This window comes from Indicator indicator, chromosome 1 (genome assembly GCF_027791375.1).
Source record: "Indicator indicator isolate 239-I01 chromosome 1, UM_Iind_1.1, whole genome shotgun sequence".
In the NCBI taxonomy this organism is placed as follows: Eukaryota; Metazoa; Chordata; class Aves; order Piciformes; family Indicatoridae; genus Indicator; species Indicator indicator.
Genome location: NC_072010.1, coordinates 3,896,117 through 3,920,136, shown reverse-complemented (window position 1 = coordinate 3,920,136; position 24,020 = coordinate 3,896,117). Strand labels below are relative to the sequence as shown.

At 44.2% G+C, this 24,020-nt stretch overlaps 1 protein-coding gene across 3 annotated transcripts in view; it reads left to right on the top strand.

The window, feature by feature from the left end:
• NARS2 (asparaginyl-tRNA synthetase 2, mitochondrial) overlaps positions 1-24,020 on the top strand; it is a 68,233-nt gene that overhangs the window by 34,765 nt on the left and 9,448 nt on the right. For 2 of the 3 annotated variants that reach the window (XM_054384898.1, XM_054384906.1), the window contains 6 exons: positions 7,741-7,873; positions 16,119-16,217; positions 16,649-16,686; positions 18,452-18,518; positions 20,310-20,447; positions 21,593-21,690. In XM_054384898.1, the coding sequence (XP_054240873.1) occupies positions 7,741-7,873; positions 16,119-16,217; positions 16,649-16,686; positions 18,452-18,518; positions 20,310-20,447; positions 21,593-21,690 (573 nt within the window). Of the gene's footprint in view, positions 1-7,734; positions 7,874-16,118; positions 16,218-16,648; positions 16,687-18,451; positions 18,519-20,309; positions 20,448-21,592; positions 21,691-24,020 lie in introns of all 3 variants that reach the window. The other variant, XM_054384890.1, reaches the window with a different exon arrangement.

Here is a 24,020-nt window from a genome sequence, read left to right as displayed (position 1 = left end):
GGGGAGGATCTTTGTTCCCTCTCCTTCTTTTCTTGCTGCTGAAGCTGGAGCAAAGGATGTGGCAGGGGGATAGCTGGTCCTGGAGCATGGATGGAGGATGTGCCACACACATGACCTTATGGGTGTGGTAGGACTCTACCCTTTGCAGGATGCAGCAAGGGAAACTGCTATGCTCCTTCAGTCTGACTGGCTGGTGGGGGGGGGAAGTTGGCACTTCCCAGTCCCTGTCTGGGAACTTAGACAGCTCTTTTTTTTTTTCTTTTTAATTTATGTATTTATTTTTGGCTGCTTACAAAAGGAAGTACAGTCCCATCTCCTTGCAACGTGAATCGAAACCCATCTCCTTGCAGCATGAATTGAAACCCATCTCTTTGCAGCATGAATTGGAACCTTAGCTCTGCTGCTACCCAGGCCTAGGCCTCATTTACTGCTACAAAAGCTCTTGTCAAGACACAGCTTTTCTCATCTGTGCTTCCTGTGTTCTGTGAGGAATCTTTTAAAACTCCTTTTTCTACTTGTTTTCTGGATAAAATTCAATCCCCCCACACCACCTTTTCAACAGAAATGTGCAATTTCTTTGTGCAAAATCCAAACCACCAAAAAACAGTAATGGGAGTGTTATTTTTATACTGAAGTTAAAACCCAAGTACTTCTGTCCAACTCTGAGGTTTTGCTACCCAGCTCAAGGGTGTAAAAATATTCTTCTTCTCCAAACTGCTGGGCATGCAGACCTCACTAGCTTCATTTGGAGCACTGGGTTTCCAGCCCTTCTGAAAACTGGACCCTGGAGGCATTGAATCAGTGTGTTTCAATGGTTGTATGTGTGTTCTTGCAGTGGGCCAGAACATCTTTAAACATGGAATTTCAGCATCCTAGAACAATCCTGATCATGCTTAGGTCAAGCACTGTAGCCGACTGTGTCTCCTAGCAGCCAAGCAAAGTCATCTGCTGATTTTGATGGAGCAGGCAGGTCCTCCATTCTCAAAATGTATATGGCCATGTTGGAACAGAGTGGAATTAAATCAGATGGCTCAATTCATTAATTTCTTCCCTTCTTAAGGGAAAGGACAATGCATCTGACAAAGCTAAACTCATGGGCTTTAGGGTCACCTTGCTCTCCTTTCCTCCTCTGCTGGTATCATAGAATGATTTGGATTGGAAAGCACCTTTAAAGTCATCTAGTCCAACCCCCTTGTCCTTGGGTGAGAACTTAATTGTTTCTAGACGTTTTGCCATGTAGATTTAGTGTGTGGTGGGGAGGGTTGGTGGATGATGGTCCTGGGGGAACACACTGTGTTGAAGGGTCACATGCTGTGAACACATGAAATGAGCACACTTAGCTTGGCCAAAGATGAGAGTTGCCACAAATGGTCTTTCAGCTCAACTTTTCACTGCGGACCTTGTCAGAGTAATCACTGTATTTGTGTTTGTGCACAATACCTGTGGTATTTTGGGGTGAGAAGGAGGGCACTGCACAGATGAATAGCTGCCTGTACTGGTGTGGTTCAGTGCTCAGCCCTGAGTCACAGCAGCCAGCTTCTGCCTGCAGCTGTGTCACTACCGTGTGGTGTGACCTTGGCATGGGCTGTAAGCTGACTGTGCAGGGATTGCATCTTCTTGATTAATAGTCTTGCTCAGAGTTATATCCCCTTGGTCCAACAGCACAAATAAGTTTTTATTACGCCGGTAGCAGCGTGGAGTCCTGGCTCAGAAAAGGAGCACAATCCATTCCTGGCTTGGGAACCATCAGCACAATTAATTCTATTTGGATTGCAGTGTAAAAATTGCCAGTGAGGCAGAGACACTCAGGCCTACAAATGCTGCCTGGGTTTAATTAAAAGGATGATTTTAAGCAGCTTTGGACACAGATAGTTCATACTTCTCTATTGGTTTCTCTCACTGCCTCAAAAATGAATTGTCAATGGGTTCAAATGAAGCGAGTTTTCATTCTGCATGGCTTAAAGCTCTCAGAGGAGGAGAGGTGGCTGCTTTGGAAGAGGGTGCTAGTAGTATGTGAAATAAGGATGAAAAAAGGGGATGTTTCTCCCTTTCTGGGTGTTCATAAGGTGGAGATCACAACTGCAGCCTCTGCAAGAGTGAGCCTTTACCAAGCAGTTACTGGTGTGGAGGATGGCTGGACTCCAGCAATGCATCCAAGCACTGCTCTCTGCAACCACAGGGGCTCTTGGAGCCTGCACCTGGAAGGTGGCTGAGCCCTTCACTGGGCTGGGGTGAGCAAGCTCAGTGTTTTTCAGGACAGGACCCTGGCTTCTGCAGTGTTCCAGTGTGTCAGAGGGAGCGCTGTCGTGTTGGTATTCTCTTGGCCTCCACATTAAACCCTCATATTTTCTCAGAGAGCCAGGCAGAGCAAAATCCAGTCCCAGAAAGGGAGCAACTAATTAAAGCAGCTCTGTGCCTTCTTCTGGTGTCAACCCTGGCAGCGCCTGTGAACTGCGTAAATGCACTCAGGCTTGCTGTCCAGAGCTCTGATCTGAAGCTGACTGCAAAGGGGACTCATTTCAAAGCCTCTCTTGTGTTCTTTGCTAGCACGTACAAGGACAGTGTTACAGACATTACTGCTCTGCCTGTAATGGCTAAGGAAAAGAGCTCGACAGATTATTGCACTTGCTTGTTCCCCTCCCCCTCCCCTGTGTGTGCTTTTGTTGGAGATGAGGAATTAGCACTACTGATAATTTTTTTTTTTTAAGACTTTTCTGTGCCCACACCCCCAACTGACCTAGGCACTTTTGGAGACTCTAGGCAGAATTTTTAAGTTATTTTTAAATACTGGAAGTCTTGCAGTGGTCTGGGAATGTGAAATGATTGATTATTTACATTGTAGAGCAGAGAAGGCAGAGCCCTGGACTGAGGCTCCATTGTGCTAGGTGCTGAATGCACACAGAACAAAATGACTGGGTTTGCCCTCTGTACCGTGAAATTGGAGCAGAGACAGCTCTCAACCCCTCTTTTCTAATATATTTATACATGTTCAGTCTCTCAAATCACAGATACTCTTTTTAATAGCCAATGGAGTACAAATAAAGGTCGGGTTTGTGTGGTGGACATTTGATTCATAGTTCAAAAGGCAGAGCACAGTAAACAGTGTGTGGATGCCTGGATGAAAAAGAGTTGTTCACGCTTGGAGTTGATAAAATGGCTGCATGTATTTTTAGCTGTGTTCCTCTGGCATGTCCAGGATCTCTGGCCAGTGCTGCATTGCCACTACCAGATGAGTTGTGTTTATTGTGCTCCTTTGATCGCTTTGCCAACATGACATCTGGTTCGTTTCCCTTTGCCAGGGTCCTGGGATTGTGGTGAAGTTCTCACAGTTATTTGTATCTATCTTTTCCCTTTACTGTTAGCTTGAGAAATTAATGATTTCTCCTTTCCCTGCAGATAAGGATTTGTTTGTGGGATTGAGTTGGGGTTTTTTTCCCTTCTTCCAAGGGGCAGGCAAATTCAGCCTGACACCAGTAATGTTCTCTACAGGCTATCACAAAGCCTTTATTCCTGGTGTTGCTGAGCATGTTTTAAGTTTCAAGAGACCTTTACAGTTCTCCTAGTCCAATCCCCCTGCAGTGAGCAGGGACATCTTCAACTAGAGCAGGTTGCTCAGAGCTCTGTCCAACCTGACCTTGAATGTTTCCAGGGTTGGGGCTTCTACCACCTCTCTGGGCAACCTATGTCAATGTTTCACCACCCTCAGTGTGAAAGGTTTCTTCCTTCCATCTAGTCTGAATATCTCTATTTTATTTTGAAATCATTACCTCCTGTCCTGTTTCAACAGCCCCTGCTGAAAAGATTGTCCTCGTCTTTCTTACAGGCCCCCTTTAAGTGCTGAAATGTGGCAATAAGGTCTCCCTGGAGCCTTCTCTTCTCCAGGCTGAACAACCCCAGCTATCTAAGGCTGTCCTCACAGCAGAGGGGTTCCAGCCCTCTGATCATTTCTGTGGCCACCTCTGGACCTGCTCCAACAGGTTCGTGTTACTCTTGTGCTGAGGACTCCAGAGCTGCACACAGCAGTGCAGGTGGGGGTCTCACCATGGTTCATTTTGTAGGCATAGGTGGTGCTCAGTACACAGAGAAGAATGGTTCCAACGGGATGCACAGAGCTGACAAAAGACTGAAGTTGTTTCCTGCAGGAGTTGCTCTGCAGCTGTCCTCCTCAAAAACTCCATCTTGGGCACAGAGAGGCTTTATTCTTTCAGCATAAGATCAGTCTGTGACTGTGAAGTGTTTAATTGCAGTTGACATCTTGGAGCAATGAGGTGGTGAGTTTTATTTTTGGAGTATCTTGCAGCCAGTACCCCCTTGGAAGAGAAGTAACCAGTTATGCTTGGGCTGTTACTGAGTAGGAATTAAGAGCAGTTCAAAGTCCTCATGATAGCATGCATTGCTAGAGACTCATTTGCCACAGTAACCTACAGTAACTGAAGTGTCAGTGCCTGTGCTTGGACAACTGCTGAGGATCATAGAATGGTCTGGGTTTGAAGGGACCTCCAAAGGTCATCTAGTCCAATCCCCTCTGCAGTCAGCAGGGGCATCCTCAACTAGATCAGGTTGCCCAGAGCCCTCTCGAGCCTCACTTGGAATGTCTCCAGGGATAGGGCTCCAACCACCTCCCTGGGCAACCTGTTCCAGTGTTCCACCACCCTCATAGTAAAGAACTTGTTCCTGACATCCACTCTAAATCTGCTCTTCTCTCGTTTGAAGCCATTGCCCCTCAACCTATCACTCCAGGTCTTTGTAAACAGTCTCTCTCCATCCTTCTCGTTGGCCCCCTTCAGGTACTGGAAGGTTGCTATTAGGTCTGCCCAGAGCCTTCTCTTCTCCAGGCTGAACAACCCCAGCTCCCTCAGGTTGTCTTCATAGCAGAGGTGCTCTAACCTCCTGATCATTTTTGTGGCACTCCCCTGGACACACTGCATCAGGTCCATATCCTTCCTGTCTCTCGCTGGGGCCAGACTGTTGCTCTGTGGGACAGGATCTCCTGCTAGTCAGCTGCTGTCACACTTTAGTTCTCTTAATTTGAAGACTTCATGACAGCTAGAAATTAGAGATTTGCACATCAAACTGAGGGGATCTGAGTGGGTACTTCAGCAATTGCATGCTCTTCAAAATACTCTTTGTCACGTGTCTGGTCCTGGCCCAGTCACAAACTGAACTTGTGACTAAAGTAATTTATTTAGGGATTTTTTTTCCCCTAAATGCTTCAAAGTGAAACATTTTTAGTGCTTCAAACTGAAATATTTTAGCAAAAGTCTGAACCACAGGCACAGGTAGAACAAGAACCTGCATCTCCTGTTTCCCACTGCAAGCCAAACTCTGTGGCCTGGCAAGCAAAAGTTTTTGTCCAGTTCTGCCTTAAACACTGAACAGTTTTGGCCAAGTGACTCATTGTTTCATATTTGTTGTTTGTATTGCTATAGCAGTGGAGGTTCTTAAGATTTGGATCCAAGACCTTGTTGTGCCAGGTGTTGTATGGATATGGAAAAAGAAAGGCAAAACGCAAAAAGGGCTTATGAGGAAGAATGTGCATTTCTGTATGACCCAGGAGAACAGATGGCTGCAGATGGGGGAGCACAAGGAACTGATGAGATAATACTGACCTGTGCAGTGACTAATAGTCTTGGTACATCACTTATCTAAACATTGCTGAGGTTTTATGGACACTATAGCAAAGGGCAGAAGTTTACAGTAACGTTGCACCAAGCAAGAAAAGCATCAGGGGAAAAAGAGATGTGCTGGAAATGATCATAGAATCATACAATAGTAGGGACCTCTGAGACTGAGTCCAACCCCCTGCCAAAGCAGGGGCAGGTCACACAGGAACATGTCCAGATGGGTCTTGAAAGTCTCTAGAGAAGGAGACTCCACAACCTCTCTGGGCAGCCTGTTCCAGTGCTCTGTCACCATTACAGTTACAGAATTTTTTCCTCATGTTGAGGTGGAACTTCCCATGTTCCAGTTTATATCCATTGCCCCTTATCCTCTCACAAGACACCACTGAAAAGAGACCGTCCCCTTCTTCATGACCCACCCTTCCAATATTTATAAACATTAATAAGATCTCCTCTCAGTCTTCTCTTCTCCAGACTAAACAGCCTCTGGTCTCTCAGCCTTAATGATGCTGGAGGAAAGATGTTTACTGTAAAATCTGATTAGAGTCATAGATGTTGCAGTTATGTATGAGAGAGTGCAGGTATGGGAGCAAAAGAGGGACAGGAAGTGGACTTGTTGGAGCAGGGACAGCAGAGCCAGCAGGAAGAAGGGACCTGCAGTTAGGCTATGTATTCAGTTTTGACCTGGAACTTTCCTCTGCTGTGTTTACTACCAGCAACTCAAGGAAAAAGAAAGTGCTGTTTCTTAGGATCGTAACCTTTAACCATCATGTGACGTGAGGGAACAGATGAGGGAAGCTGAATCTGTGTGTTCCTTTCTTTGCAGTGCAGATGCCTCCATAATGGGCAAAGGAAAAATGCTGCTTTTTGTAGTGTTCTTTGTTTAAACTTCAGTTTAACAAAATTACCCTGTGCAGAAACTTCGCCGAACATCGTCTTTAACTTGAAAGCTTGCAGAGCAAGATGCAGGTCAAATGCCAACCCCAGCAATTAGCACACATCCTTTCATGAGTGTTAGACTGTGCTTAATCTCTGCTGGTCAGGCTCTTTCTTCTATGTGCTGTCTACAGCTACAAATAATATCAAGTTAAAGATGTACCAAAGATAGAAGCTGCCCAGTCCATGTTGTTTTGCTAAAGCAGCTTGCTCTCTCCCTGATCATGGTTTGCTTCCCATGCAGCATGAGAGAAAACACAGCTGTCACAGCATCTGCTTGGGAAGCTGTCACTGGTTTGAGCATGTCCAGGAGCCCAAGTGATCATTGCCCACAGTGTAAAAGGTATTGCTTGGAGTGCAGCTTCCCTACAGTAAAAATAGAACTTCTGAAGGTGTGTTGCTGTTTGATAAGAAGGTTCCTTACGAAGGAAGTGGAGAATCAAGAAGGTTGCTGTATCCTGTGTCACACAGGATGACGTGGCTGCAGAACGGGGCAGGGGATGTATTTTAAATAGACTCTCCAGAAGGTTGCTGGAGAAATAGCTTCAAAATAGGAAATGCATTGGTTGCCTTGGCGTTAATTGACATCCCAGCTGTGTTCTCTGCAGTAGGGACCCCTTTTAGCTGAACCATCAGCAGCAGTGTGGAAGGGGCCCAGTTCTAGATCTCAAAAGGCTCTTTCAGCGGTAAACTTGGGTCTTGCCACTAGAGGGGGACTGCAAGCCACGCGCCGTGCATCCTTCTGCTGGGTTTTCCCAGCACCTCTCACCAGCCCAGCAACTCTGGAGCAAGACCTTCTCAGCTTGTTGAGCTCTGGGATGTCACAGCAGCCATAAAGGTCAGATTCTGCAGCCCAGCAAATGTGAAGGGATATAGACAAGGGAAGCCTGAGTGGTGTGATGTCCAGGTGCTCCTCCAATGATCTCACTCATGCCCCAAGCACAAATGGTGCTCAGTGAAAGCTGAACAGGGTTTGTACAAGCTCTGTGAGTCATAAAGAGGTGTGAATAACCCCTCTCCATGCCTGGACAAAGGAATGGAACAGCAGTGTACCCACCAGTGGCATTAAACTAGTCAAAAATTAAATGAACACATGAGAGATTCTAGCTCCTGGGAGAAAAGTGAGGGCTTTAAGTATAACAGACCCACTGACCTGACCTACCTGTTTCTTGTCATCTTGCAGGGCTTTTACTCACGTGTTTACCTTCGGCCCAACCTTCCGAGCGGAAAACTCCCAGAGTCGCCGGCACTTGGCAGAGTTCTATATGGTGGAGGCTGAGCTGTCCTTCACTGAAAGCCTCCAAGACATCATGCAGGTGAGTACTCCAAGTGTCTATGCAGAACCAGTGCCAGAACTTCATCCTGCCTGAGCTGTGCTCCCTGCCCCCAACAGAGGTCACAGCTCCTCTCACCCTTGTGAGCCAGGTATAGGTTGAACAGGGACTTCCCAAGAATCAGGGTTTGTTCAGCAGAGTTGAGGCCACAGAGGACATTTGGAAAGGAAGATGGAGGTGCAAACACAACCCTCCTCTGAGTGGGAGGCTACACGGTTGCTGTATTGCCAGGAAATGTGTAAATGTGCTTGACTGGTGCTAATGAAAGTGGCACTTTCCCCTTCAAAACCTTCAGCATCTCTCCAGTGAATCAAAGCAGTATTAATCAGCATGTCACTTGGTGTGCTCTGTAAAGAGCTCCTTGAAAGCTACATTGAAATCTCAAGTAGAAACAACAGTTCCTGGCATACACTATTGACTGTGGCTTTAACAGAAGACTGAAAGAACTCCTTAGTCAGCTAGCTTTTGATTTTTCAGGGTTGACCTCTCAGTTGAAGTCTAACCACATGATGGATGCTAATGCATCTCACTAGTCTCATCATATAAGGTAGCTTATGCCCAGTAATACTTGTGAATAAACATCCACATACACTCTCATATGTCAGATAACAGGAAAGCTGTTGGAGAAACAGTTTTAAAAAGAGAAAGACCTGAGGCACTGGCTACAGATTTATAAAATAACATCCAGGTGGTGGTTTCTTCAGCCTGGATCATGCACAGTCTGCTGAGTCGATGTGGCCTGGCAGCAGAGCTGACATACTCTGTCTCTTTTGTGTCTTGCTTCTGCATCTTGGATATCTGGGTGGCACTGGGCTGTGTGGACTGACCTGTGGAGAATCTCTGTGCTCCATCATTAATAGCATCCTGCTCTTTCATTTGGCTCTCCTTTTCTCCAGAACAACTTTGTATATTCTCAGAGCATAGCATAGGTGTATGTTTATGCCTTCTGAGCTCCCTGTTTCTCTGGGTGACCAGGAGCTGATTGAAATCTTCACTGCTTTTATCCAGTGTAATAAGCAGGATCTCATTAAGACTTGTTAAGTGATGTTTGAGCCCTTGAACACAGCATATCTGTACTCTTGTGCTGAGAACCCTAATTCCTTGGCTTTTGAAGTACAGCCAGCCAGTTCAGACAATCCGGAGAATTAGATTTGAGAACTGGTCTGGAATGTGCAGGGCTTGAAAGGAGGAACTTCCCCCTTCAGTTTGGCTTTTATTGTTGTTAAATATTTTGTGAAGTCTCAGTTTGTGCTCTCCTCTTTCACTTCTTCCCTCCATCCCAAAGTCTTTGACAAGCATCTTTCCCCATGACAGAAAGTCCCCCAGCAGCCAATGTTTCATATTCCTCATATCGAGTCCACGTTGCAACATGCTTCACTTTTGTGATGTTCTCATTGCAGAAGCGGAGTTCCCGTTTTGTTTATTTTTAAATCATTGGGCAATCTCTCTTTTTTAAAGCAGAAACAAACAGCTGACAACTGCTCTAAAGCCTGAGTTAAGTTTCTTTTTTTCCCCACATAACTGACCTAAATTCCCTGTTCTCTGCCTGTTGGACAATTTGTCTGTTTGTCGTCATCTGCAAGTTCTTTGTTTGGTGCAAAACGCCCAGTTGAAAGCCTTGGGGGCTCTTAGCCAGGGTTAGCATCTGAACTTTGTCCTCACATAAAGAGCTGGATTGTTTAACATTTATTTTTAAAGTTGGTATTCAGCATTTGGACTGAATACCTCCAACTTCAGCGAGTTAGTGTGCTGGGAATGCTCAGCTTCTTCAGGGACATCTTGAAGTACTTGCTTGTGCACTATTAAAGAAGACCTTGCTCCAAAGATGTGCATGTTTACCACTCACTGGTGGTAATCTCTCAGCCAAAGCTCCAAAAGAAACATAGTTTTCCTTAGAAAATAAAAGGAAAATTATTTAGTAACAAAGTTACATGTATTTGGGAGCAAAGGGCTTGAAATCCTGGAGCAACAGTTCTTTTTTTCCTGCTGTAATTGTACAGACTAGCACTCAGTTATTCCTAAATTATCTGCACAGTTCTTATGAAATCTCATTCATCATTGGTCATGCAATCTAAATTTCTATTTTGTGCCAAAACATGATTTAGTGCTACAAAGAAGCTTAAACTCTCACAGTCCTGGTTTCACAATACTTTCTGTGGAAAGTCCCCTGTGCTTGATGCTGTACTGGATGCTGCATGGCTGGGTGATGGTATTGCCACTTTAGTGTACAGGGTATCTGTAAGTACCTAAAGAGAGGCCTCTGTGTCCTCTTTCCATAGCAGTCTAGTCAAGAAGTTAAGTCACCCCAAGGTACTTTCCCTCTAAACTGGATGAGAAAGAGAGGGAGTTAAAAGAAAGTCATTGAGAGAGGTTCAATTTGTGTGGAAGTGTCTGGACTTACTAGAGCCATTGCCTCTCCAAGCCCTGAATTGGAGGTCCAAGTTCTCTATCTGTTGTCTGAGATGCCTGCTGCCACCCTCTCCCTTTCTCTTCAGTGCTGAGTCCATGTAGTAATTTTTTTATGTTATTCTCTCCTAAATTTTTGTTCCACTGTCTTGACAGTGCAGTGGGTTTGGAGGTTCCCATTTCATTCATGACACTAATGGGGTCTCAAAGAGGCCATATGATGCAGTTATTGAATTTCATCAAATGGATGTACACAACTGTGCTTAAAAAAAATGTTTAGGCTGTAAAGTTAGGAAATGCCAGAAGGGAGTTTTCCTGAGGGTGTTTTTGGCATGTCACAGAATCACAGAATTACCCAGGTTGGAAAAGACCTCAGAGATCATCTAGTCCAACCTAACACCCAACACCATCTAATCAACTAAACCATAACACTAAGTGCCTCATCCAGTTTTATTTTAAACACTTTCAGTGACTCCACCACCTCCCTGGGCAGCCCATTCTAATGGCCAATCTCTCTTTCTGGGAAGAATTTCTTCCTCACATCAAGCCTAAACCTCTCCTGGCGCAGCTTGAGGCTGTGTCCTCTCGTTCTGTCAGTGGTTGCCTGGGAGAAGAGACCAAGTCCCACCTGGCTACAACCTCCCTTCAGGTAGTTGTAGAGAGCAATGAGGTCTCCCCTGAGCCTCCTCTTCTCCAGGCTAAACAACCCCAGCACCCTCAGCCTCTCCTCACAGGGCTTGTGTTCCAGACCCCTCCCCAGCTTCGTTGTCCTTCTCTGGACATGTTCAAGCAACTCAATATCTTTCTTGAACTGAGGAGCCCAGAACTGGACACAGTACTCAAGGTGTGGTCTAACCAGTGCTGAGTACAGGGCAGAATGACTTCCCTGCTCCTGCTGGCCACGCTATTCCTGATGCAGGCCAGGATGCCATTGGCCTTCTTGGCCACCTGGGCACACTGCTGGCTCCTGTTCAGCCTACTGTCAACCAGTTCCCCCAGGTCCCTTTCTGCCTGGCTGCTCTCCAGCAACTGTGTCCCCAGCCTGTAGCACTGCATGTATGTCATACAAAGTGTTATCTTTTCTCAACAAGATCCCATTCTAGCACCACTGTCTCCTTAAGAGATGGAAAATACATCTCTTTAAGAGGAAGAAGGCAATTTAACACACAGAATTTGAGCTCTGTCCTGAGGGCAGCAGTATTGTCTTCCATTGGTTATGTACTTGATCAAAATTAATCTGCTGTCATTGCAGCCTGATGACATGGAGGAATAATACCTCTGTTTTACAGGAGGGAGTTCAGGCATGAAATGAAATCAGCGGTAGCACTGATTTTGGGTGTCAGGTTCAGGGACCTTGGATCTGAAACAGGGATGTGGTTTGACTTCCAGAATAATCTGCATTCAGAATACTTTCTGTCTTCAGTGCCAAGGCTGAGACAGTTGGTCAAATCTGGCTGCACTTTCAAGACAGCAAACACTGGTGATCACATAGGGAAGACCTGTTCCAAGTGTCTTGTGCAGCATAAGGACGCTGGGGTTTCTGCAGGCCTATAGGTTCCTTCCCTGGAGTGACATCCAGCTGCTATAGCTGAAGCTCCTTCTGCTTCCTAACTTCCATCAGCATTTCTTGCTCAGCTTTGATGGCCAGTGAAGCAGTAGTCTGACAGACAAGTCTCCTTCCTTTCAAAACAGCAGTGTCTCTCCAGAGTGGGTCCTGAGCTGTTGGTCATAGAGCTAAGGGTCATAAGACTTTATGACTGAGATCAGATGGAGATGTCCCCTCTGTGTGTGTGTGTGTGTATGTGCACACATCCTATGATGCGTGGGAGCAAGCATGAAGGCAAGGAATAATGATCCACTTGATGAATGTTTCCTATTTAAATACCCTGTGATATGCACTGTATCCCTATGCGTGCCCCATATAGATACATAAACAAAAATCCTTCTGAAAGTCTCTATGTCATGAAAACGTTGATTTGAACCCTCCTTGTAGTGCACTGCACCTTCAATTGCTGCTGCTACCATTTACTGCTGTTCTGTTGATGATTTGCTCTATTTCAACTCAGGTCATAACTTTATTAGGGCAGAGGATAAGTTGCAGTATTGAAATATCCAAGTTAAAATTAAAAAATACAGTTGGGAGCTGCTACTAATCAAAATTGAACAGTTCATATTAAGTTTCACATCAGCATTGGGGAAGGCCAAGACCGATACTGCTGAACTTCCTTGAAAGGTGAAAATCAAGATGGAAAGGCTGGAATGGATGAGAGAGAATGGAAAAATTCTACCTCCTTCTTCCTCACTCAGCTTCCTATCAACACCACTTTTGCATTTCCGTTACCATAGAATCACAGAATGGTGATTCTGTGGTTGGAAGGGACCTTAAAGATCATCATGTTCCAACCCCACTGCCATAGGCAGGGGCACCTTCCACTAGACAGACCAGGTTTCTCAAGACCTCATCCCACCTGGCCTTGGAACACCTCCAGGAAGTGGGCACCCACAATCTCCCTGGGCAACCTGTTCCAGTGTCTCATCACCCTTAACTGTAAAGAATTTAATTATGAAGCAACCAAATTAATGGGCTTTTGGACATCAGGAGTCCCACCTCTGCAATGAGCTATTTGTGGTGATTCCAATGTCTTTTTCTCTGTGTAAATCTCCTATCAAATGTTTCTTTCAGAATACCTTCAAACCAATCACTTTGTCTGTATTTCCAGTCCATGAGTTCTCTCAGGCCAGCAAGACAGTGGTTGTGCTTCTCCACTCATTTTTCTTATGGCCTGCTTTCCAGTCCTTCATTATATTTTCTGCTTAAAGCTGTAAGTTCTCAGTTCAAGAGTGGGTTGTTTGGGTTTTTTTACCCCCTTTTCTTTTTTCCCCTCCAATGTTTGTGCCTGGTTCCTTTGGCATAAATAAGAGCAGTGAGGAGGCCAATGCATGACCCACGTGTCTGTCTTTTTTTTTCTTTTTTTGCCAGGCTAAAAGCTCAGTCTCAAACCTGGAAATATTTCTCAGATTGTTTTTTCCCATACCACCCACATCTTTTTTTCCACAAGAGGAAGCTGCTTATGTTGAATGCTGTGGGAACCTAATTGTTACTTTATCGCACAGTGAGGCAGGGGGGGGGAGGAGGGGAAGTGCTAATTAACCAACATGCTTTGCTGAAACCAGATGATACTTTCATTTTCTAGAAAGAGGAAGCTTAATGTAAAATCCCTTAGTCCCTGCCTGGTGAAACCAGATGAGTTGCCAAGATGTTTCCTAATTTCATTTGCATAAGCCTTTTTCTAGCCACTTTGAAGAAAGTTCAAAGCTGGCTGTTTGGTTATTTGCCACTCAGCAGCAGGAATGCTTGCTTTTCATTTCCTCCATGTTTGAGTATCAGTAGGGATAAAACCATTCATCTGCTATGGTAATGCTGTTCCTCTGGTTGGATCATCCCTTCTGAAAAAAAAAAGAGGGTCCAGATTGATGCAGGAGGCTAGTGGGATGCAGAAGTTGTTTGTTAGTGCAGAGTTTCATCAGCTTGGAACAGGTGATGAGCATGAGACGTTGAGCAACGTGCCTGAAATCTTCTCTTGGTGTCACAGATGAATGTGTTTGACACAATTTGATTTGTCAGCTATTCAAGATTTATTAACAAAGTGGGATAAATCAAAAGGCTGATTTTAGCAGCACTTACTGTAACAAGTGATTTAGTAAAACAGTGACTTAATTACAGGTTCGAGGATGACAAGATGACAACTTACTACAAGGTTTCTCCAGCCAAAGCATGCATGTACACAAAGCATACAGACACAGAAATACTTGGCCAGTGAAATATGTAAATGCTCACAAAAGCAAATGCATGAAATCAAATGCCTAGAAAGGTAGAGAGGTGGGTAAAAGAGACTAGCCCATAATAAAAAAATTCCCTCTTTGAGTTTAAATACTCACAATGCATCAGCATTTCTCAGTGAGCAGGAGTTGAGTCAGCTTTTCCATCAGAGGTCCTGAGAGGCATCCCAGCTGAGGTGGGTGCTGGATGCAGCTGTGATCCAGGACAGCTAAAGGAGTCTCATTTTTGGATCACTTCTTGTAGGATCTGAGATAATTGACTTTTGTCAGGTGCTTTTCCATTTTGGCTTAGCTCAAATGTTGCAGTATTCTGGTTTGTGCAAGGCTCAGACTCGAGGGTCCTGGTACTTTTCCATCAGTTGCACGTGCCCAGAGCTTACTGAATCTTGAGAAGCTGGTATCTCCCTTTGGGGCCAAGACCCAAGTACATGCATACCAGGTTGTAAGAGGAACAACTGCTCATCCAAAACAATGAGGGGAGTAGGAGCCAGCAGTGCTGAGGAGGTGCCTCAGCACTGGGATCCACTGCAGGAAGTAATTGTCCTTATTGTCCCCAGAGAACAGAGGGGGCAGGAGGTATGTTAAGGATGTGTTTTAACTGATGCTCTAGTACACAGCCTTTCACAACTGCTGTGTGGACTTCCGAGGAGAGCTGTAGCCTGAGTTGGTTCAAGAGTGGGGAGGGTGAAATCACACCACTACACTAGGTCAATAGCCCAGCTGCTTCTTTTCTGTGCCTTTTGTTCCTCTTGCCCTATAAGATATGGTTTCTTCCTCAGCTTCTTCCTCAGCTCTGCTGACTGAAAGTCATGGAAATTTTTCAGTTATTCTTCCTGGAATATGTGGTGCCTAGGTACTGCTACTCACCTACAAACCATTGGTGGATACTTCACTTCTCTCAGCCATAATTGATGAAGCAGTCACTGTGCTCACAGGAAAAATACAGAAATGTGGCATGACTTTCAAAGGTGCTTTTTTTGTTGGAAAAAAGCCTGATCCCATCTAAGGATGAGATGATGTGCAGCCCAGCCTGCATTGCAATGTTCCTTACAAAGGAGATGAGAAGAAGGAAGGTGATTTTGTAGAAGAGTTGGGATCATCAGTACTACACAAGTGTCAATGACCTGCTAGGTGCAGGGAGAAGACTGCAAGAAGTCATGAGAACACTGAATTTGCACAGCAGCAAGTGTCTTGGATGGTCTGCTTTGCTTAACCAAAAGAAAAAATTACTCTTAAAACAGGTTGATCAAAATGCAGTGACATCCCACGTGGGGGCTCTTTTTGTTTAGAGCTGAAATGGCATTTTAATTCCTTAATGGGTGAAGCCCATTTTACTGGATAAGTTTATCCAAATTGGGTGATGTCATCTAGTTAATCCACATGAGTTTAGGGAAATGAAACCACATCTTTTTTTAGTTTCTCAAACATTCCTGCATTGTTGTGTCCTCTGCCTTAGCTCTCTGCTTGTCTCTGTGCACGTTCTCTTTGCTTTGCTCTTACTGCACAGAGTCTCTTTATCTCAAATCTGTTTGATGGGCTGGCTCTATGTAGTACACATTTATTCTCCTCTCCTTTAGTTCTGCCTCTTCTAACAACAAAGCAGAAAACCAGAATTGCTCATTACAGGACAAACACTTCACTAATGATTAATCTGAGACCAGTCACCACAAAAGGTTTTAATCTGTTTGTGGTTGACCACTGCTGCTGCATTTTCACTGAAGTTACCTGACTGAAGGTTCTGAGGCCATCAGCAGACAGTAAAGCCCTAAACTCACAGCAGAAATACAGATCCCAGTCCCAGCTACTGAGGAAGCCTGCTAATTAGGAGCATTAGCAAGCTGATACACCTCTTAAGCAGTCTGACCATGCAGAAGGACAGAAGCTCCTTCTGTACCCTTTGGCTGATGTGTACCTTGTTTTATTTATGGTCTGGGATACCTAAGCAGTGTTAATTTTCATGCACTCCTGTTTTCTCTGCTAGGTTATGGAAGATCTTTTCAAGACAGCTACAAGTACTGTGCTCTCCAAATGTCCTCGTGATGTTGAGCTTTTTCATAAATACATAGCTCCTGCCCAGAAGGTAATAAATGTGACAGAAAAGACCTGCAATCCTGTTACACGTTTTGGGTTTCTTGGCTATAGGGAGGCTTAATTTTAGTTTATTTTTTACTGTGTTTTCCTCTGATAACAAACTGTGAAGAGCTGAAGGTTAGGCTGAGCTTAAGCGGTTGTTCAGACCAACAGAAAGAGGGCACACAACCTTCTGTAGCTGGTAGCAAGTGTGGTAGGACTGTAACTGTCAAAACATCTAACAGCTTCTGAATTATCAACTCCAATAATTGGGTATCCTTTTAGCACTCAATATCTGGGAGTGGATTTTGACCCTATCTGGATCACAGTGCAAACCTACAAATTAAAATTTGGAGGGAGATGACTTTTCTGAGTTTCCACTGGCCCCCAGAACCCTTAAGAGTAGCTTTACATTTTATTTCTTTTCTTGTTTTGACCAAGGACAGGTTGGAACAAATTCTGAAGCACAAATTTGTGACGTAAGTACTTCTGGTTTAAAATTTGGTCCTATTTTGTGTATGTTCTTTTTCTTTCCTAGCTCAGTGTCTTCTGGGTGAGCATGATGCCTCCAAAAGAGCATGAAATGCAGTCCCTTTGTACTGTTGCCAGTTACCCTTTCATCTCTGCATGCAACTGACCTCTGAATCTGTTGGCCTTTGGCTATTGTTTCCCTGGGCAAAATCTTTCTTGAACAGTATCTTCCTCCAAGCATGGACCTGTGCAGTGGCTTGCTCATTGTAATGTTTGATTTTGGCCTTGGTGCTCTGCCTTCCTTCACACTTCACTCCAGTGACTACCTTTTTATGAAACTATGTTTTGATATTTAAAAACCCTAATTGGTTTTCTTTCCCCAATTGTTTTTCAATACCCAATAGCTTGTGCAGCTCCTTTTCCCATTTTTCTGTGTACTCAAGGACTGAAGGAGTTTTGGTTTCCCACCTTGGCCCCCAGAAATACCTCTTCTTCCCCACTCTTGCCTGTCTCTTCAAATAGTGGTGTTCTCCATGCATCCCACAGAGCATTGTAGGGCTGCTCAGCCCTGCACTGTTTTTTCTATTTAGCAGCTACAGCCACACTGGGGCAACAGGATTGTGATAGATCCTCGCTTGTGCCTTGTGGCTGCATAAGCACCATGGGAGACCTCAGTGAAATCAGTCTCCCCATTCCAGTCCTTCTCTTCAGACGTAACTAATCTTCCTCAGAGCACAAAGTCACACTCAGCTTCTCCCATGGTCCAAGAGAGTGAGTCAGCCCATTTCTCTCTCCCTCTGTCTCTTTCTTCATCAGAGGCTGGCAGATTTGGGGCATTGCTGGCTTACACGCATCAGTTACATGCATTGAACCTGTGCCAGTGATATCCCTCATTTGGACCATGGACTCACATAACCCAAACATGTAGAGCAATGTATTTTTTCTTGAAGTATTTCCTCCAGAAGCCTTCCCTGTATCAGTGAAACCCTGTAGCTGAGTGTAGAGAGCTCAGGATCTTTATGGAATTTGGTTTATCATTTCATTTAGCCAATGATACACAGATGAAATTAATTGTCATTGGGCTATTATTTCTTCTCTCTGTTCACAGCATCTGTTTGGAGTTTAGAAAGTAGCTTCCACTGAGTCTTGCTTCCCAGTTATCAAACCTGCAGCTTCTTTCACTGCACATTCCCTATAGGCTCTTCCATGACGCTGGTTTTGCGTACTGGTGGAAGTCACTGGTGGAGAATCTGCTCTCAGATCTGTCAGAGGAGTAGAGGAACATTGCTGCAAATAAATCTCATGATTGAGAGAAAGTGGAAATGTTTGAGTTACAAGCCCTTTGCACTCTGGGCTGTTATTTTTGCCTAACACCATGCTGAACAGTGGAGCTGTACCAGGGAGGGCATGTTGATTCCTTAAAGCAAATCCACATGTTTCTATGAAGCAATTCTTTGCAGAGCTCACCTCTGACCAAAATGCAACATTGCAATTCAACTGCAATTGCAGAAGTGTCTCGAGAGCTCAGCCCTTCCTGCCCTACATGTAGCTGAGGCACAGGAGAAAACAGGATTCTTGCCATATAAAATGGCTTTTGGTTTCTGTCCAAAGAAGCATTGCTGGGAAGTCTGACATCACAGCACAAGTTGGCATGGTGGTGGGGAAATGCCTCCTCAATTTTCCAGTGCAGTACTTAGCCAGAAAACTTCCTTGTTGTTCCTTTCATACTTATCTTAAAGGCTTTTTTCAATTTTTTTTCTCCCTCTCTTGCAGAATTTCCTACAATGAGGCAGTGGAAATTTTGAAGCAAGCATCTCAAACTTTCACTTTCAAGCCAGAGGTAGGTGGTTGACTGGTGGCTTGACCCTGTACATTCTCACATGCAGAGCCAGCTTGAACTTTATCATCGAATCATTTTGGTTGGAAGAGACCTTTAAGATCGTCAAGTCTAACCATTAATCCAGGACTGCCAGGACAACTCTAAACTATGCCCCTCAGCACATCCACATCTCTTTTAAACACTTAAAGGAATACTGACTCCACCAATTCCCTGGGCAGCCTGTTCCAGGCCTTGACAACCCTTTTGGGGAAGATATGTTTCCTAATATCCAACCTAAAACTCCCCTAGCACAACTTTAAGCCATTTCCTTTTGTTCTGTTGCTTGTTATTTGGGAGAAATGACCAACCCTCACCTCACTACAACCTCCTCTCAGATAGTTCTAGAGAGTGAGCAGATCTCCCTTGAGCCTCTTTTTTTCAGCTCCCTCATCACTTTGTAGATCTTTTTTTGATACCCTGCAATTTGTTACTTTGTACAGGTTATCTGCCTCCTGGGGTGTTTGCACAGTTGTAACCCAAGTATAACTTTTTCCCTCTGTGGCTGAAATGGGAGTGAGATCTGTAGCAGAAGACCATGTAACTTTGCAGGGGAGGAAGTGATGGGCTTGCTATTGAAGGAGCAAGGCTTTGCCAAAAGCATTTCTCCTTCCTGTGTATAAGTAGTGTTGAGCACACTGTTGATTTAGTAGCAGTCAGCTAAAGAGGGCTATTGTCCTAGTCCTCAAATAAAGGAATCATTAGGATAGTACCAAAAGTTTGACAAGGGCTAATAAACCAAACCAGGCCTAATTATGTCATTTAGATGTAGGTAAAGGGAATCCCTTGTCTTTCCATAGCATAGGTGTTGACTGGGAAAAAGAATCACATACTAGTCTTTCTAACACTAACTTTCTGCCCAGTTTCAAACACACACACCAGAAAGAGCATTCGTGGTGCTCATCTCATATATACTGACTGATCTTTGTCCCCTTCTGGTGCTTTGAGGAAAATAACCCTCAAGCTGTAGCTGCCTTCATAGCCAGTTGGGAAACTGTCATGTCTCTGTGTCCAAGTGGGTGTGGAACCTCCAATCCTGTATCTGTAATACCTTGATCTGAGACAGCAAACTCAGGGTATTTTCAGATGAGGATAGTCTGCAGAATATCTGTTCCTCTCTTCCCCTTCCACTCCCTCTGTTCTTTGCACATCCTATAATGGATGGGAGATTCCTAGTCAAAAGCCACAGAATTTATAACATTGGTGGAAGAAAGGAGAAGTGAAGGGCATTGCAAACATTCTGATGACAAACAATTGGTTAATAGGATGCTGGACTTTCTTAAGTGAGAATTAATGCAGAATGTAAGAGGACACAGCAGGGAAGAAGCCTAGTGATGCTGCTTTCTCTATATATACCCAAGATAACACTGAGAAGGCTGGGTTGAGCAAGCTTGATTTTGGATAGGTTCCTATTGCCCTTAAGCTGTGCAGGGTGTGGTTTGGGGTGGGGATGTTATTTGTTTGTTTGTATGGCTTATTTTCTGATTTGATACCAGATGCTTGAGCTTGATGCAGGGATGATCTGGCCCTGTTCTGTAGAAGTTAAACCATGTTAGTTTCATTGCTTTGCCATCCCTTAAAACTTGTGAAACCCTACCTGCTTAGCAGATGCTCCCGATGTGAGAAGTTGCTGTGTTTGATTTCATGTTATACAAGGTTTCACATCCCTACCCTATGGAGGGATTTTGCTTTGTCTCTTGCCCCAGGCAAGATGCACCAAGGCAGGATCCCAGGTCCATTTTGCTGTCTTTACAGTGGGGCTGTGACCTCCAAACAGAGCATGAGAAATACCTGGTGAAGTACTGCGGTGAGGTTCCTGTGTTTGTGATTAACTACCCATACGACCTCAAACCTTTCTACATGCGGGACAATGAAGATGGACCTCAGCACACAGTGAGTCCATAGGTCACTTCTGCACCTTTTTTTTTTTTTTTTTTTTTTTGGCTAGATATCTATCTTAGCCTACTCATAGAAGGGTAGTCTTCTGCTGGACCTACAGTCAAGAAGTCCAAGATAAGATGTGACCATTAGGTCATCTTGTTCAGTCATTTGCCTGTTGTCGAAGAAATCCTAAAAGCAGGAACAATAGGAGGAGGATTCAGGAGTTGAGTAGTGGTAAGTGTTTGCCTGAAGTCCTTGAAGACAGGTTTGCCAGACTTTATTTCTTTTCCTAGTAGACTTCTTTACTACTACATGAAATGGCTAGAATTGCCTGACTCCAAGCAGTCAGTAATTCTCATGTCATCTAAACCTACCATCTGTGTAGTCCTTAAATAGCAGATGGACACAGGACATAAACTCTTCGGCCACAGATCTCATGCTTTGAAGGTGTGATTTCCTAGTTGAATTGAAACAACCTGAATCATTGCTTCTAAAAAGAGTGACTACCCAACTGTGTGCTGCTGTCACTTTACTGGCTTTAGTTCTAGCAACAGCTCAGCTATGGGATAAGAGAACTATAAAACAAAATGGAGAAGAAAACCAGCCCAAACCTAACAGCAGAGATTATAACATCAGGATCCTCACACATGGATCAGCACCTCAATGCCACTGATCCGTTGGTATCATTACCAGTAGAGCTGGCTCAAGGAATGAGGTAAAACACAAGTTCTGAGCATCAGAATAGCTTAAACTCCAAGAGAACCAGATCTTCAGGTGACTTTCCCATGCATCTGTTTCCTTGTGAGCCACCGTTGGGTTCTTTACCCCTTGCACAGGCTTGCTACATGTGCAGGTTGTCACCAGAGTAACCTGGTGGGATTCAGTCCCCACCACCTGCTGTCCTGATGTCCTCAGTCTAGAACATCACTGCACATCTTTTGGTTTTCCCTCGGTTTACTGGTCTTTAGTATCATGAAGTTCCCTCCCAGCCTTCTCCTGTCAACAGGAGGCTTTTCAAGCATTGGCAGACATTTACCTAAGTGTTCTGGATTCAGTAATAAGAATTAGAGGGGCTATTTACAAACAACCATCAGTACCAACTGTACTTCTGCTGTAGACTGTATGGCATGACTTATGTTAGGTTTCTTTCTTTGAAGGTTGCAGCTGTTGATCTCCTCGTACCAGGAGTAGGGGAGTTGTGTGGAGGCAGCTTGAGAGAGGAGCGACTGCCCTTGCTTGAATCACGCTTACAGAGGTGTGGAAAACCCATGGGTACCAGGGGACTGTTTTGAGAGCTCTCAGTGGTTGGCAAGACAGAGGAGTGGAAGGGCAACTAACGCTATTTTTAAAAAGCCTGTTTGTGTCTTTGAGGTATCCAAGTAGATGTTTGTGAACTGGTGAAGAAGTTCTTACGCTTCTGTTGTAGATATGGGAACTGCCTCTCTGTTTTAGCTCATCAGAGAAGGAGAATTTATTTTGTGTTAGGAGACCAGAGCAACAGAAGGCCTCAGCTCTGCTGGAACTGTCTGGAACAGGGTCTTCTGTGAGGCACTTCATCCTTGAGCCTTTTCCTTGCAGCTTTGTGGCTGGGACTGGATTGTGAAGGTGGAAGTTGTCACACAGAGAGAGCTTAGATGTATTTGTCATGGCATTGTGTAACTGACAACTGCAGCTTTGGTTGAAAGCTTTGCTGGCTGTGATGCAGCTGGCCTCAGTGGCATCATTTAAGAGAATACAGTTCTTCGCTAACAGTTTGATGGGAAGATTCACTTGGAAGTGCTTGGGACCTGTACTGAGTCACATGGCTCTTTCCCTGCTGCTTTTTTCTGGATCATGTGACAGTAATTTTAGGCTACATTCAATGTCAGAGTATTGAAACTGCAGTTTAGTTAACAATAATTGATGTTATTGATGGGGTAATTCTCCATAGACAATTACTCCCTGGATCTTCTCTGCCTGTTCAAAAGAACCTTTCATAACTCAGACAAGCCCATTTGGGCCAGTCATGCTCTTGTGCAAAGCAATTTTGGAGGAGGATTAATCCCAGAGTAACGTAATTTGCAGGCTGGGAATGAATTTGTTGCTTAAATCAACCACATACTCACATAAATGTATCTAGTCAGTGGAGAAGAGCAAAATCCATTTCAATGAATCCAAAAGGCACAGGGCAATTAAAATCACCAGAACATTGGTTCTCAGTTTGTGGTCTAGGCTGATATTATTCCCTGTGCTTCTTATTACTCTCCCTGTAAGCTCTCCCAAGGCAGGATTGCTTCAGCTGAAGCAAAGTACAGTGTTGCCAGCTGCACTTTTTCACTTGAAGTTTTTGCCAGTAAGATCCGGAGTCCACAACCATCGAGGTGTGGGACTGGAGGAGGGATCCATGTAGAAGTTGAAGCCAGATTTTTCTTGCACGTCAGGAAAGTCATAGAAAGTGTTTCAAGCTACAAATGTGATGTTTCTGTAGTGACCTGAAAGTACAGCTCTGCACTGCAGATGACCTGGAAAAGTAACACCCCTTTCCACACGTTGTTCTCAGTTTGGAGTACTCATGATCTCATCTGCTGAGCCCAAACACTTTCTTAAGGCTTTTTAATTCTACTTCCTGCAGCCCCAGCATAACTAAGTGAAGTAAAAAACAGTATTCTTGTCTCCTCATACACACTTCTATGGTGGGTTGAAATTCCCCCCAACATAAAATTGGCAGACCAGCTCAGTTGAAAGCAAAGGAAGCTCTATTTACAAGCAAAGCTGCAATCTAAAATATGAAATGCAATGAATATGTACAAAATACAGAGTATTTACATGTATTTACAACTTATAAACAACACAAGAACCCCCCTGGACAAAACCAGGGGGTTACCAACAGCTTCCTCCTCTTCCCCCACCTTCCCCCCTGTACACAGGACAAGAGAAGAAAGGATAAAAGCAGAGAGTCACTTGTTAGTGCTTAGCCACAACAAAGAAATGCATCCAAGGTCAGCAACAGCCAAGCAAAAGCCAGCCAGTATCTTCCAGAGTGAAGAAGCAGAAAAGAGGAAAAGTTAGTTTATAAACTAACTTTATGTTAGACTTCAGACCAATGGGATTATTTAGACCTTATCATTATTTTCCCATTTTGTATCCAATGGTAATTTATTTACATTCTACCACTTTCTGTTCAAGATCTGTGGAAAATTTTCTAGGCACAGCCTAAATCTACCACAGCTTCATACAGTAGCTCTCAAAGTGCCAATCAGGGACAGCTGCAGTGCACTGAAGATGAGAAAAGTGGCCTCTCTTTGCTATAGAGTTTTCTGTTAGTGTTCAGAGAAATGGAAAAGAACCCAACAACTTCGCTCTGTTTCTGCCAGGGCAGGAAAAGGAGAGAGGGTGCACTGGTGGCAATTAGAAAAAGACTTCTTTTATTTAGTAGTTTTGCAGAAGTTAAAGCACATTAATAAAGCTACAGGAGTTCAGTGGGGTTTTACACTATAGAAAGGGAGCCGTGTAGCCACAGGTGAAGAGATTGACTCACTCATAAATGAGGTTGGCTGCATTATAGATTTAATTGTAAATTTAATATTGTAAATGTAATATTCAGGC